The sequence below is a fragment of the Hyperolius riggenbachi genome, chromosome 11 (assembly GCF_040937935.1).
Source record: "Hyperolius riggenbachi isolate aHypRig1 chromosome 11, aHypRig1.pri, whole genome shotgun sequence".
NCBI classification, from domain to species: Eukaryota; Metazoa; Chordata; class Amphibia; order Anura; family Hyperoliidae; genus Hyperolius; species Hyperolius riggenbachi.
Genome location: NC_090656.1, coordinates 113,336,743 through 113,352,593, shown reverse-complemented (window position 1 = coordinate 113,352,593; position 15,851 = coordinate 113,336,743). Strand labels below are relative to the sequence as shown.

Genomic DNA, 15,851 nt, shown 5'->3' with positions numbered 1-15,851 from the left:
AGCAGGCTTAGGCTACAAAAAATGTCCAAAGCCTTGAACATCCCACAGAGCACTGTTCAAGCGATCATTCAGAAATGGAAGGAGTATGGCACAACTGTAAACCTACCAAGACAAGGCCGTCCACCTAAACTCACAGGCCGAACAAGGAGAGCGCTGATCAGAAATGCAGTCAAGAGGCCCATGGTGACTCTGGATGAGCTGCAGAGATCTACAGCTCAGGTGGGGGAATCTGCCCATAGGACAACTATTAGTAAAGTTGGGAAAAAAGCCATTGTTAACAGAAAAGCATGAGAAGTCCTGTTTGCTGTTTGCCATAAGCCATGGGGGGGGGGGGAGGGGGGGGGACGGGGGGGGGGGGGGCACAGGGAACATGTGGAAGAAGGTGCTCTGCTCAGATGAGACCAAAATGGAACTTTTTGGCCAAAATGCAAAACGCTATGTGTGGCGAAAAACTAACACTGCACATCACTCTGAACACACCATCCCCACTGTCAAATATGGTGGTGGCAGCATCATGCTCCTTCTCTTCAGCAGGGACAGGGAAGCTGGTCAGAGATGATGGGAAGATGGATTGAGCCAAAGACAGGGTAATCTTGGAAGAAAACCTCTTGGAGTCGGGAAAAGACTTGAGACTGGGGCGGAGGTTCACCTTCCAGCAGGACAACGACCCTAAACATAAAGCCAGGGCAACAATGGAATGGTTTAAAACAAAACACATCCATGTGTTAGAATGGCCCAGTCAAAGTCCAGATCTAAATCCAATCGAGAATCTGTGGCAAGATCTGAAAACTGCTGTTCACAAACGCTGTCCATCTAATCTGACTGAGCTGGAGCTGTTTTGCAATGAAGAATGGGCAAATATTTCAGTCTCTAGATGTGCAAACCTGGTAGAGACATACCCTAAAAGACTGGCAGCTGTAATTGCAGCAAAAGGTGGTTCTACAAAGTATTGACTTAGGGGGCTGAATAATTACACACACCCCACTTTGCAGTTATTATTTATGTTTTTTTTTTTAATGTTTAGAATCATGTTTGATTTTCGTTCCACTTCTCACGTGTACACCACTTTGTGTTGGTCTTTCACATGGAATTCCAATAAAATTGATTCATGTTTGTGACAGTAATATGACAAAATGTGGAAAACTTCAAGGGGGCCGAATACTTTTGCAAACCACTGTGTGTGTGTGTGTGTGTGTATTTATTTTTTTAATTATAAAAAGGTAATTGATGTAGAATTAATGAGGACCCTATGTCATTTCTGTTAAGTGGCGCTGATGAATCTCTCCTGTGTGTCTATCCCTGTATTATGGCATCCATTTGCATTAAGCTACTGTTGAACAGGCATTACAAGGTCCCTTTTACAGTTGGGCAATATTTTTCTATTGGGTCGCCCTTTCTGGACGCAGGGTAACAACAGCAGAATAAATTGTATGGCGCCCAGTACACTAGTGGCGCCACGTTGCACCAGAAGCTTCCGATTCAGGCAACAGCACGTTACCATGCAACGTCCGCAGTGAGGGCGGAATGAATGGAAGTCAATGGACAGCGTCAAAATTTTTCAAATTGGCGATGCAGCGCACAATGACACAAATACGACAGGGAAGCGGGGAATCCCAGTAACGTTCTCCCTGACCAGCAGGGAGTACATCACTGGGCAAGGGGCAGGGAGTACGTCACTGGGCGAGGGGTGGCGATGGGCAGCATAGGGTGTGCTATGCATATGACCCCGTCAGCACACTGTGCCACAGGGTCATATGAATCTCGTTTTTGCTGATACGAAGCAAAGGGGGGGCGGTGCATCGTACTGCAACGCTTTCTTCAACTGTAAAACTGGCCTTAAACATACATTTATTCATTACATTACATTTATACATTAATGTTTCAAGCCTTTCTCTTCTTCAGGGCGCATAAACATGTTGTGGATATAAAAGAACATGGTGAAAATCATGCTTGTAATCCAGAGCACTCATATCAAAGCAAGTTTCCCCATAAGGTATAATGGAGACAGAGAATTTGTTCCACAATCCAAAAATATTTATAGAAAATAATAAATACTAAGTACTGTACAGTATAAAGTAAAAATTATTTTCCTAATAACTAACAGAATCTATCTGGTGGCTTCGACCAGTCACAGTTCCTTTTGCCTCCTTTTGAGGATTTCACAGAAATGTGACTTTGTGGAGTCCCTACACTTGTATTAAGTACAATCCTGCAGCGTCAAAGGGAGAAGAACCATCAACTCAGTCGTGATGACGTGACACGCGTATACATTCTGTGCTTGTATATCATGACGTTCCTTGGATATCAAATCAAAATTTCACAAAATTTTTTGCAGGTCTTGCAAAGCGCTCTCAAACCAAGTTACACTCAATCCAAGGTTTTGCTGTTAGTTCATATTCCTGAAGAAGAGATGGTTAGTCTCAAAACATTGGCTATGTATTTTGGATTAATAAATATATGTTTGGATGTGCCAGCTTCTGTGGTTCTTGAAAATTTGGTGTATTGGGGTGTTGTCATTCCCTTAGTTCAGTGATCTGCAAACTTGGCTCTCCAGCTGTTAAGGAACTACAAGTCCTACAATGCATTTGCCTTTATGAATCATGACTGTGGTTGTCAGACTCCAGACTTGTGGAACTTGTAGTTCCATAACAGCTGGAGAGCCAAGTTTGCAGATCACTGCCTTAGTTGGGGCAGACGCACTCTAATGATAATAGGCTGAAGGTGGCAGAGGAAAAACATGAGTGTTACCTGGTCATGTGACTACACAAAATGGAGCGTGGCAGGAAATGATCATCTTGACTTGACAAAGATCGCAGCATAAAGTACACAGCAGATATACAGTCATCACACAAAGCCAAGGCACACAAGGAAAATATTTTTAATTGTCAATAGATTTTGAAAACACAGTATTTGCTGTGCATGAATTATGTATCTAAACTTGTCCAGATTTACAATCTACTAACAGAGTTTATTGCCATCTACGTTTCAATAAGTGTGTAGGTAGTCACTATCATACAGTGCATTCATTCTTATGTACCAGTGACAGTAGTGGCAATTTCTGAGCTGCTCTAACAAGAGAAGAAGAAAAATTAAATGCAAAAAATAATTCCCTGATATCAAACACCAAACTCTCTCCTCAGAACATCTTTCAGCTTAGTATAAAATTCTTACTTGAAAAAAAAAGAAAATCTATCAGCTTATTGCAATCAGCAAATGGGGACAAAATAAAGATTAAAAAAAAAAAATCAAGTTTGAGATTACCCATATTTGGGTGCAGAAAGACTGGGGAAATGGTGCTTTTAGTATAAAGCTACATGCTCTATTACTGGAGCAGTGTGACTGCAGCAAGTTGGCATAATATAGCCTCTCCTGCAGCACAAAATAAATTAAACAAGTGTCAATGAAAACAAATCTCCTAGGTAACGGCAAGAGGGTAGAACTGGTAATTAGGAGAAAATATTGATTGCTGCGGTCCCTGAGAAACATAGTTTTACCCATTACAAATCTGCACCTATTATTATTACTACCTATGAAAAAGGTTAGGTCTAACTCTGGCTAGACTTTTTTTTTTTAAATCATGTGTTTTTATGAAAAAAAAATGCTGATAAGGGAAACCAAACATTTAGGGATACAGAATGTATAATAAACCATTAAGCCATCATAGCAGCAGTCTAACAAAAAATGCAATAATTAGGACAAAATAAGAATTTGGAAACTGCTAAATTAAAATTTGCTATGATTTCCAAATGAGCAAATATTAAACTATCTGGGTTTAGGTAGTTTATGTTAACCTATGTCGCCGAGAAGCCCTCCTCCTTTCCTGGGCCACATTTTGTGCTGAAAGACAAATCATTTTACTCATGGATGGGTGTGGAACTGAGAACATAGCAACACACTTCGTACTGACAGCACAGAGCGCGGAAGGTTGTATTACTTCATCCTGAGGTTACTTAGATGTAGCAAATCCAACACGGTCATTTTCTCGGTCAAACACAGTGTAATATTGGCCAATAAAGACATCTCCGAGAATCCAAAGCGGTCCAGCTGGAGGAGGAATGTCGAGGCCCATAAATCCACTCAGGCAGACAGTACGGCCAAACTGAGTCACCTGCGAGACAGAGAACACAGAATTACCCACTGGGAAGATCAGTCTCCGGAAGCACGCATCTCAAATGGCCATTCTATCGCGTATTGATTCAGTAGGACTTTCTGCTGTCATTTAATCTTGTTCTTCATTCATTCATTCAAGCCTGCTCCTGCAGCGTTCTACCAATTATCACTCCTGAAGTGCTACAGGCCAACCAGGTGGTACAAAAGCAAGTAAAAATTACATTACTGCAGTGTTCAGTGCATATTTAATCATACAGAATGCAATTGTGGTCTGGTGAAGGGCCAACCTCCACGAGCCAGTCAGGCTGCACAGGGAGGTTTGTGCGTGTTGCCTTACATCTCACAATGCCGCTGAGCTGGAGCATTTGGCAGGGATACAAGTCCACTTTCCTTGCTGAATACTCTGCCACAGACATCACACTACGTTCTCCTGGGAGCCAAGAAAGCTGAAGAGAGTTTCACCAGAGGGCAGGTCCTGTTACAGAGATTACAGAGCTCATCTATACACATCGTCCAACAATGTCAAACTACTCACCTTCAGCACATACTGCTCTCCGGTCAGCTTGTAGTCCTTTCCTCCCAATTTGAAAGTGACAACAGGTAAAGAAGGTATATTGTCACAGATCACTATGTACTGTAGAGAGAAACCGCTAGATTAATATGACATTTTCAGGTCCATCTACCATCCCCCTCCTTCAACCATTATTTATCAAAGTGAAACCAACTAATAGTATCTGCTACTGAAAATCCTGGGGAAACGCCACTTTATTAACATTATAGAAGCATCCAAAATGAAGCACGTCAACACTAATATATCACAATAAATATACATTTAACGCAAATCTGAAGCGAAATTAAACTAGGAGGAGACCAGAATGTCAGAGGTGTGCAGGCCTTAAAACTCAGGACCCGACCAGGGAAAATTATTTACTTTTTCCTTTGTATCTGGAAAAAGGAGACTTAAACATCTAAATTTATGTTCCTCTTTGTCACGTGGCCAAGCCAATAAGAGCCCTTTGGTATAAAGGAAGTAAAGGCTTGGTAAGCAATTTTTTTCTTATTCATGGCAAGAATGAGTTACCAATTCACTTTAAATGCTTACAAATTTCAGTGTGTATGCCATGTTAAGAATAATTTAAACGACAGGTCCTCGTTACAGTCCATCTACATACACACATCTAAATGCACCACTGGATTGCAGAATATTCCAAGTGCCCAAATCACATCGGGCTATATGCAATTCTCTCCTAGGTGATTTTTTCACTTCTTATCAATAAAATGCTTTTTAATCCATCAGAAAGCAAAAAAAATAATAATAAAAAAAAAAAAAAAAGAAGACAAATTTGACTACATTTTCCCCCCTACTTTTAGTATATTTTCAATTGAAGAGACTAATAAAAGTATTTTAAACAGAATATTATCTAGCAGGAGTAAAAAGTGAAATAGAATAAGGGTCAATGTGAGCAACACATCTACAGTTAAAAATTACAGTTCTAGATGTCAGTCTTGTGTTTAGAAGCAGTTGAGTTTAAGGAGTGAACAGCAGACTCTATGGGCTGGGCTTGGATCAGAATGCTGTACAGAGTGCACGGCAGGGGGGCACAGACTGACATAACATGACCAATATACCATGCACAGAAAACGCTCTCTGGTGTGTCACTGCCACTACACCTGACACCTGTTCTTGTAGGTGTGAATACCACACACATGCACAGCAAAGGAGGTTATAAAATGCCTGAAAACATCATAAATACGTTCAATTACTGTTGCCAAATCTGATCCTTTGTAATTGTTCAGTTGACCATTTAGGAATGATCACTGTGCAAACATTATGCCTGGCTCTCTGCCTGTGCTGCTCTATAAACAGAGGATGAAAACAAGCAGGAGGTACTCCACTGTGGGAATTACAACAGAAGAAGAACACTTGAGGAAAACGAAAACCTGGAAGGCCATTAATGACACTGTTAATGGCATGGCATTCCTGCTAGATTTTATTCTAAGGAGATATCTTGAGCAACAAAAAGTTGTGTACTGTACACAAGTGTCGGAGTATGAAGATTGCTAGACAACTGAACATTCACTATTCAACTGTCTGAAATATCTCCAAGACCTGCCACATTGCCCATCCCTTCCAAGCAAGTTTATCTACAAAAAAAGTATGCAAGATACTGAAATAACTCTCTAAGGCCTTGTTCATATTGCGTTCGGCTCGCATGTCTGTCCGCGGTGGGCTTTTTTCCCCGCATTTTTTAAAGCGTTTTCCAGCGATTTTCTGCGCATTCGCTCGTTTTTGTGGGTGTTTTTTGTAAGCACTTTTGGAGAGCGCTTCCGTCTTTTGATCCGGGAAAAAATAAATACAATGTATTTTTTTTTAAATGCTCACGCAATCACTTGCCAAAGCAATTTTGTGAGCGTTTTGCGTTTTTCCTATACCTTCCATTTAGGCAAATCGCCTTAAAAATGGCCCAAGCACCGCTTATCAAAGCTGATCGCAAACGAACCGCTCTGATATGAACTCTCTCATGGAGAATCATTGCACAAGCGCTTTCAGGGCGATTTTGAAAATCGACCGCGCTTAAAATTTAACAAAAATGCCTATAATGTGAACAAGGCCTAAAACCCCTTATAATTTAACCACATCCAATAAATAGCTTGTCACTACTTAGGTCAAGTGCAGGAGTCTACCATTATCAAGTCACTGCACACAAATTAGATAGACATGAAGTGACTAGGATATGCACAGTTCACCAGAAGATTCTGAAACCTAATGTAGAAAGTCATGGAAATCTTAAGGAGGCCTACAAGTTTAGATTGCCACCCAATGTGGTAAACCGATCAATCCCTCTCCGATCTGAATCCGATAAGAGAGGGAGCAAATCTCACCGTACACGGCACATGGATTTTCAAAAATATTTCACTATGAAATTGAACCGCAGTGTAGCACTGATCGAGACAGTTCAACACTATGGGGGTGTCAATTTACCGCCGTTCCCATCAAGCAACATTTTCTGTCTAATCCATTCGTAAATTTGTTTGATTTTTCCACGGAATCGACCAAAATTAAGATTGATGGGGCTCATTGTGCTATAGATTTCAGTGTAATTGAATCTCCTGATAAAAAATTTAAAAATCAATCTGTGCAAGATATGCTAGATGAAACGAGGCTGAGGTGGCCAATGACAGACTTTGCCAATAATGACTGCCTCCGATGAGAATCTAGAAACCGTTGTTTTACTAATAGGTCATGCATATATTGCACCATGTGAAAAACAACAATATGTCAGTGTAATCCAACTAAAACAAAAACTGACAGGGATTTGCTTTGTACAAAAGATTGATTGGCAAATGTGTATGTGGATTTTACGTTCCTGTCTGATCACAGATCTGGAGGTCACCTGGAACAACAGACTGCCTGTAGGCAGATCGCACATGTTACTAGTCCTTGTGGTTTGGGGTTGCCTTGCTGCATCATTAGTTGGGCAGGTCACCATTATATAATCTTTTCCTACTAAAAAAATAGGTAAACAAAGCAACAACCTTAACCACTTGCTGACCAGGGGAATTTTCACTGATCGGTGCTGCGTGGGCTCTACAGCCCGCAGCACCGATCAGGAGTGCAGCAGGGCGATCAGACTACCCCCCTTTTTTCCCCACTAGGGGGATGTCCTGCTGGGGGGGTCTGATCGCCGCCGGCCATTAGTGGGTAGCAGGGGGGGGGGCTCCTCAAAGCCCCCCTCCGCAGCGTTTTGTGCGCTCCCTCCCTCCCCTTACCTCCCTCTCCCTTCCTGGGCTGCGCAGGACGGATATCCGTCCTGCGCATTGTGGGATAGGCTTCAGCCTATCATATGCCGGCGATCCGCGGCCAATCAGAGGACGGGGATCGCCGATCTGCCTTACGGCGCTGCTGCGCAGCAGCGCCGTATCATGTAAACAGCGGGGATTTCTTCCCCGCCTGTTTACATTTTGCCGGCGAGCCGCTATCGGCGGCTCTCCGGCTGTTCACGGAGACACCCTCCGTGAACTGACATGGAAAGGTTTCCATGGTAACCCGCAAACGACCAGTTTACGCCAATCGGCGTTAGCTGGTCGTCAAGAGGTTAAATCGACTTCATGTGTAAAATAAAATACACATTGTCAACATACGCAGCAAAAGTTAATGAAGAAGCCTGTATGCAGGTTTAAAAAAAAAGTGACCTGCAGCACAAAATAGCCAAGTCGCTAAGAAGCTGGTAAGTTGTCATACTTTTTGCACAGAAGGAACAATGTAGGCAATGTATGGGTCTTAAAGAGACTCTGAAGCGACAAAAATTGCTATTTTTACCTGGTAGTTCGCTTCAGGAGTCTCAGTAGATGTAAACCGCAGCATCCCCGCGGCAAAATGAGGGGTTTATACCCCCAAATCCCGGGGCAAACATCCACAACTTTCTTGGTCGTGGATGTTGCTGCCGGGGAGGCAGAGATTTAAGCTGTAGTTCTGCCTCTACTGATGTCAATCGCCATGCAGATCTCTGCCTCTCCCCGCCCCTCTCTGTGAAGGAAGGCGGGGAGGGGCGAAGATCTGCAGTGATTGACTTCGGTAGAGGCAGAGCTACAGCAGAAAGCTCTGCCTCTTTCAGGAAGCGCTCCCCGGATTTTCCCCAGGGATTGGGGGGGGGGGGGGGGGGTCTACAGCCCTCGTTTTTGCCGCGGGGATGCAGTGGTTTACCTCTACTAAGACTGCTGAAGCGAACTACAAGGTAAAAATAAAAATTTTTAGATTTTTATTCAGACTCTCTAACAGAAGCGTTGGCTTTTTTCCCCTCCCTCTCTCAGAGACTTGATGGCTTACACCAGTGGTCCTCAAACTAAGGTCCGCGGGCCGAATGCGGGACATCGAATATTTTGCACTGGCCCTCCAAACACAAAATCTATAACTTATAGATGTGGCCCACAGTATCTTTTAAATATCGGCTGCCCGCCTATAGAATAGCAGTGCTGGCTGTCTAAAGTATGTTGACCCAGCCCGTGACCGAAAACGTTTGGGGACCTCTGGCTTACACAGTCTGTCAGAACCACTATAGAGGAAGGCAGTGGGGGCTGAAATCTCTAAAATTACAGATAGGACTGTGCCGCTCTGCTGCTCACCATGGATGTATATGAGGTCTACCTAGCATAACAGCATTAGAACTCACCTCGCCATGAATCAGTGGAATGGCTCCAATAGCTTTCTGCAATGCAGCAACTTCTTCTGTTGGTCCAATGAGCAGGGAAGTTCCAGTGTCCACAATGGTCTCACAACCCCCCTTACACAAAGTAAGCTTATCTTCAACCTGTAGTCTGCAAATGAGAAGGGCAAAAAGAGAGAGAACGGCTCTCAGACAAGATTTGACCACTTCATTACAATATTACACTAACGCTAAATTCCATTGTATCAGATAAAAAAAAAATAGATAAGTCCATAATTGAGAAATTGAAGGCTATAAATAACTTCCTGGTTTAGTTCTAACAGAGCATGGCAACAAAATCCTGTTTGTAGTCCATCACTACATTAACACCAACTACAATACAATAGTGTCTTACAATAGAGTCAGAATCGAGGAGTCTGAGCAGTTTTGGGTACCTGGAGTCTGAGTCAGTGGTTTCAATAAACTGAGGAGTCGGTTGACTTTTGTACCAAATCCTCAACCCTGGGAAGAATTAGACCAAGGAGTAAAGGGGCCCATACACTTAGCCGATTTTCTGGCCGACCGATCGATCCCGATCGGTCGGTTGATCGTTTGCAAATCTGTTGGCCAATCGACCGATCGATGGCTGATTTCGATGGATTTCCATCGAACTGGCAGGGTGGAAAATTTAGGTCAATCTGATGAGATTGCTTATCAGTTTGCATTGGCCTTAATGGTAATCTGATGGCAAAAAAATGCCATCAGATTGAATTTCAACAGATTTCAAACTGAAATCTATTGGAATTCTATCCTGGTAAAAAATGTTCTAAAAACGCATCAGATAGATCATCAGATGCATTTCTTATCTATCTGCTGCCAATCTGACGAGTGTAAGGGCACCTTAAGGCCTCGTTCACATCTGCTGCGCTGAAAAACGCGTAAAAGCGCGTGGTAAAAAACGCATGCGCTTGTGCGCGCTTTAGTGCGCGTTTCTGTGCGTGGCGCTGTTCTTCTTTAAAGCATGTTTTGCTTGTTGTACCAGCAGCAGTTGTCAATAAAACTTTGTTTTTGTATGTAAATGTATTTTTTTCTCCAATTAGGGGTAAAAAACGCATGCGCTTCTATGCGCTAAAAGCGCACCCATTCATTTGCATTGATGTGCGCTTTCCAGCTCAACGCGCAGAAATGCATGCAACCCTACATTTCTGTAACGCTGCTCAGCGCAGCGCATAGATGTGAACCAGCTACATTAGTTACATGGGAAAGTAAATACCTTGCTGATCGCACAGGGCAGTGCGCTGTAAAAAGCGCACAGAAACGGCCCTGATGTGAACGAGGCCTAAGAGTCGAGGAGTTGGAGTCGGAGCCATTTTGGGTACCTGGAGTCTGAGTCAGTGGTTTCAATAAACTGAGAAGTCGGATGATTTTTGTACTGACTCCACACCCCTGGTAAGAATGAAACTAAGAAGTCGGAGTCAAGGACCCGGAGCAATTCTGGGTACTTGGAGTCGGAGTCAGTGGTTTTAAAAACTGAGCAGTCAGAGTATGAGTCTGATGATTTTTGTACTGACTCCTCAGCCCTGCTTGTACACATGCTAGACAAAAGTTGATTGAAACATCCGACGGACAACAGATATTGCCGCATTGGACGACAATCGGTATAAAAAACTGCAACCAAGCGACAAAGATTCACTATTCAAGCACTTTATTGTCATTGTGTAACAATTACTTTCCATGACAACCCCACTGTGCATACAGTGAACATAGTGATAGTAACAAAGGTAGAAATAGAAGAAATTATAAAAGTATGCCTGTAGATAAGTGACCGTTATCACATATTCTGTCCAATGCAGCTGGTGGATCAATTCAGACAATTATTGGGCAGATATTGTGCAGTCAGAGCATGCACATACTGTATGTCATGTATCACTTCACTTGCATGCACAGTTTTCAAACAACATAACCATTTGCTTTGGATTGGAATATATTTGTGTCAACGACCGTCATTTAACCTACTGGTTTCTTTTTGATAGGTAAGTGTTGCCAATGTTGCTAGTTTGTGCCGACTTTAATCTAGCATGTGTCAGATCAGACTGACCTATAATCTCACTGATGGATCCGAATATCATGGATTTCATTAAAGAAAAGCCATCAGATCACGCAGGTTTAAAATCTTTTGCAGTTTCTCAAAGAGAAAGTTAATCATTATGGATGGGAAACCATAGAGGACAGGAGGGGGAGGCATGAACCACACCCACACACACACACACACACCGGATTTACAGTATATTGTGCCACTCTTCACGCCCCTTAAAAAAAGGACCTGAACTCTTGCACAGGACAGAAGTAAAATAGAGAAATGCACCCAGTATGTATGTATGTAGAGAGTTTAGCCTGTCTTATCCCCCCTCATATGTGACTAATCACAAGTGTAACTTGATCTCTCAGCTGTGTCAGCTGGCTGCCTCAATAGAGCAGATGATTTGCAAACAAAGGATATTAACTCCATGTCTGCTTCCATGAAAGTAGGAAGTAGACACACTGCAGATTTATTGCAGGATTTGTATCAGCTTTAACAAATAAATGTTTTTCTTTAAAGATTATTATACTGTTGCTTATCTTTTAAAGCAGAGAGGAAGTTTTGAGTTTAGGACAGAGAATTGTTCCTATTTTTGCACTGTCAGTCTGACCATCAATAACTAGGTCTTATGATAGCATACTGAATTACTGGACTGTTTTTTGGAACAGAAAACTTCCTTTTGACACAATATATAAATATACCGTATTTTATTTTTGTAAGTTTAAAAAGGGAAAAATGAAGAAAGATGGAAAATAACTCCTATGTATCAAATTTGTGTTATTTCATTAAAAAAAATGTAAATCCCACAGAAAATGACCAGTTTGATTTGAGGGCATCCCACAATAGAAATTAGATTCCAGGAGCAACTCACTTGTTCGATAAAACTTCAAACTTTTAATAGATATCTTCATAAAATCGGCAGGTAATAAAAGACAAGCAATACTTATCAGCTTTCACAGAGGATTGAGCCGCATAAAGTGCAGAGTTGCAAAAGTGGTGCGGAGGCTGGTTTGGTCTTTCATGTTGAAGTTTTATCTAACAAGTGAGTTGCTCCTGGAATCTAATTTCTTTTGTGGGATATTGTGTCATGAATATGTGCTCTACCTGATGTTGCACCGCTTGAATAAGTTTGTTTAATTGCAAGGTAGTATACTGGTGTGTACTCTATGTTCTCCTTTGATGTACTATTGATTTGGGGGCATATTCAGTTTATAGAAATTCCAGTCTTATACACTTCAATACTGTATTTACTTACCATGTCTGTAAGAACAACAGAGCTGCTATTACTGTGATTTATCCATTCATAGTAATCTTCGGGAAGATCAAAGCTGTGATTATCTTTACCCAATCACTCAGCATGGATTGTCAGGGATTGTCAGTCTTTCAGTGACATTGCAACCCAGTAACAGTAATACAGGACCGCATGCAGACATTTACTCCATAACAGCTCACAGCTGTCTAAACAGAGTGTGGTAACTGGGAGCTCTCAACCTGCCTAAAAACATAAGCTTGGTACACACATCAAATTTTAATTGGCCAATCACTAGCCAATTTTACCAACTCCATGTAGCATGAGGGCCAACAGATTAAGAAACGTCTGATTGTGTAGGTAAACTCTCATACTTCATGGAAATGGTAAAATTGGCCAATTAAGATTGGGCGTGTGTACCAGGCTTTATGGTACATGGATAGTGTATTTTGTGTACTTTGACATGGGAGACCAGGGTTCAAATCCTGGCTACGCAAGTACCTATTCAGTAAGGAGTCCTAAGGCAAGACTCCCTAACACTGCAGGGTGGCCTCTTGAGCGCGTCCCAGTGGCTGCAGCTCTTGAGCACTTTGAGTTCGCCAGGAGAAAAGCACTATACAAATGTTTGGATTATTATTATATCCAATTTTGATTGGCCAATCATTGACCAATTTTACCACTGTCATATGAGAGCTTACCTGCACAATCCGTTTATGGTATTCAAAGTTTGCTGGCCCAAAGACTACAAGGCGTATACATTTTCCAATCATTGCCCAATCAAAATTTGATGTGTGTAGAGTATGCACCCTTAGTAATACATTGGTCACGATACCAAGTAGTGCACCAGTTAAAATAAATCTGTTTTGAAAGCAATATGGACACGTGCAGCGATTTCTCTCCATTATGCTAATGCCAAGACTTCACAGACTCCGAATCCGTAGCTTGCTGCAACCGCACATGCGCAGCCCATCCCCGCACCCAGCTCGATCACGCATGTGGACCTCATGGGCAAGGGGGGGGGGTGTCACTTTCCCTGGTTTTCCTTCATCGCATAATCTCTTTCACTACAGCTTGGTACCTCCCATTTTACATATTATTATATATGCAGATTCTTATATGTAGGATGTTTGCACTGTAATATCATGATTATTGTTCTACCTTAATACACTCACCAGGGTGGCAGGGTTTGAGACTCATCTATTGATTACTGTGTACCCTATCCATACCCGACAAAATGCTTGTTTTTAAATTATTTGTTTTCTATAAATAAAGGCATTTACTGTAGACACTGAGTGTTGCGGTGCCTCTTTGGACCTGTCTGTTGACAATTGTACAACACTCCAAAAACACACATCAGTCACTCACCCGTCCATGTGGATCTGCCAATATGCTTTGCGGGTCACATTCAGGTAGTTGAAGTCCCCGGAGTAATATTTAGGGTCTGTGCCCCCGAGCAGCAACTCCCCACCTGGCTCTGAGTCTGGGTTTCTTAGAAGAAAAGCACATGAGAAATATTAGAAAGTGTTTATGGAGATCGTAAGCTCTAATAAGCTACAAAAAATAAAGGCGTACCGAGTCTACTGTACATCCACACCCAGAATAAAGACCTGATTCAACCAACATTAAGAGGAGAAAAGGCTCTCACATCTCCAGGAAAAAAGCACTTACTCACTCAGAGGGAGGCTGCTCTGACTGCAACCTCCAGTTCATTTACTTCAACAGAAGAGCTCAGGGTTATTGGAAGTCTGACTCCTTATATAAAGCTAAGCATACACTTTACAATGTATGTATTAGAAAAGATCAGTCTTTAGAGTAATTACAGACATCAAATATAACCAAAGTCTTTTGTAAACCTCAGCTTTCCCAACCAATATTTGAGAAAAACCTTACTTGAACACCAATTGGGAATGCCCGTTCTCTGTATGAGCGATGCCAGCTAGAGTGTGTATAAGCTGCCACCAAGATCAATACACAAGTCCTCATAGCAATTCATATTAGCGAAGATTCTGCTGCAATGTCTGATCTACCACAAATTGGCTAGAATATTACTGTTTGTCACGCCTAACTAAAAGTAAACCAGAGGTGAAAAAAAAGTTATATATATTTTATTTGCAATGCTACCCATGGTCAGGTGTCAATGGCAAATCATTGTTCCTCCAAATAGACAGCTGATCATTTATACAATGCTAATGATCTATTGTAATGCATATAGTTTGATATTAATGTTGAATTACCTGTTACATTAAAAGAAAAGCAATCCCCCATTTTCAATACAAAAAAATCCTACCTACATAAGCAAAAAAGTGCAGCCTCTGCTTATTAATAGAGAACTATCACCTGTTCAGGTAGAAGGAGAACACATCTTTATCCACTAGCTTCTGCTGCATGATGTCATCAAAAACAGTAGGCACTCGATCCACTGAGATTCTTGGGTATGCCATTCCTAAAATCCCATCAAACTTTGCTGCTAAAAACACGATGCCAGGCTGCTTTATGGCCTCCGCAAAGAGCTGTCCCTTCACAGACATGGTTCCAATCTGAAAAATAATGGGCCACAATCAATAACATAGTATTGCTGTGAGGCCGTATTGCTGTGCTGCGAGGGGGAATTATTAGGCCCATATATATTTGGACACTGGTACAGTTTTCCTTAAGTTACATTGGTAACTTTGGTTAAAAAAAAAAGAAAAAAAGACACCGTTAAGTTCGACCAGAAAGAAAAAAAAATACTGTATATTCTTGAATATAAGTTGATTTCGTGTATAAATGGACTCCAGTATTTGACCCTCTTAAAGGGGAACTTCAGCCTAAACAAACATACTGTCATTAAGTTACATTAGTTATGTTAATTAAAATAGATAGGTAATATAATCTCTTACCAACCCTGTTTTAAAAGAACAGGCAAATGTTTGTAATTTCATGGGGGCAGCCATCTTTTTAATGTGGACAGCAATCTTTTTGGTTGAAAGGAGGTGACAGGGAGCATGAGACACAGTTTTAATTGTCCTGTGTCCTGGTCAACCCTCCCAGCAGCGTGCGCTAGGCTTCAAACCTCAAATTCAAAATTTAAAAAAAAAAAAATTGCGCCAAAACAGCAGAACGAGAACAACCTCAGAAATCCCATCATGCTTTGCACAGCATCAGGGGAAAAATGCTGAGGCAGTTTTCTTCTGTGCAGCTAAAAATGAGGCTTGGGTAAGAAAAACAAAGTTCTGATGCTGTGAAACTGTTAAAGAAACACCAAGCCTTTTCAGTGCTGCTGAGTAGA

General features: G+C 41.7%; 1 protein-coding gene across 1 annotated transcript in view; it reads right to left on the bottom strand.

The window, feature by feature from the left end:
- Nucleotides 1-2,862: 2,862 nt before the first annotated feature.
- CTSD (cathepsin D) overlaps nucleotides 2,863-15,851 on the bottom strand; it is a 40,632-nt gene continuing 27,643 nt past the window's right edge. The window contains exons 5-9 of the mRNA XM_068261327.1: nucleotides 14,921-15,120; nucleotides 13,949-14,071; nucleotides 9,282-9,426; nucleotides 4,646-4,744; nucleotides 2,863-4,108 (exon numbers count right to left, since the gene is read on the bottom strand). Of these exons, the coding sequence (XP_068117428.1) occupies nucleotides 3,947-4,108; nucleotides 4,646-4,744; nucleotides 9,282-9,426; nucleotides 13,949-14,071; nucleotides 14,921-15,120 (729 nt within the window). The 3' untranslated portion in view covers nucleotides 2,863-3,946. The remainder of the gene's footprint in view (nucleotides 4,109-4,645; nucleotides 4,745-9,281; nucleotides 9,427-13,948; nucleotides 14,072-14,920; nucleotides 15,121-15,851) is intronic.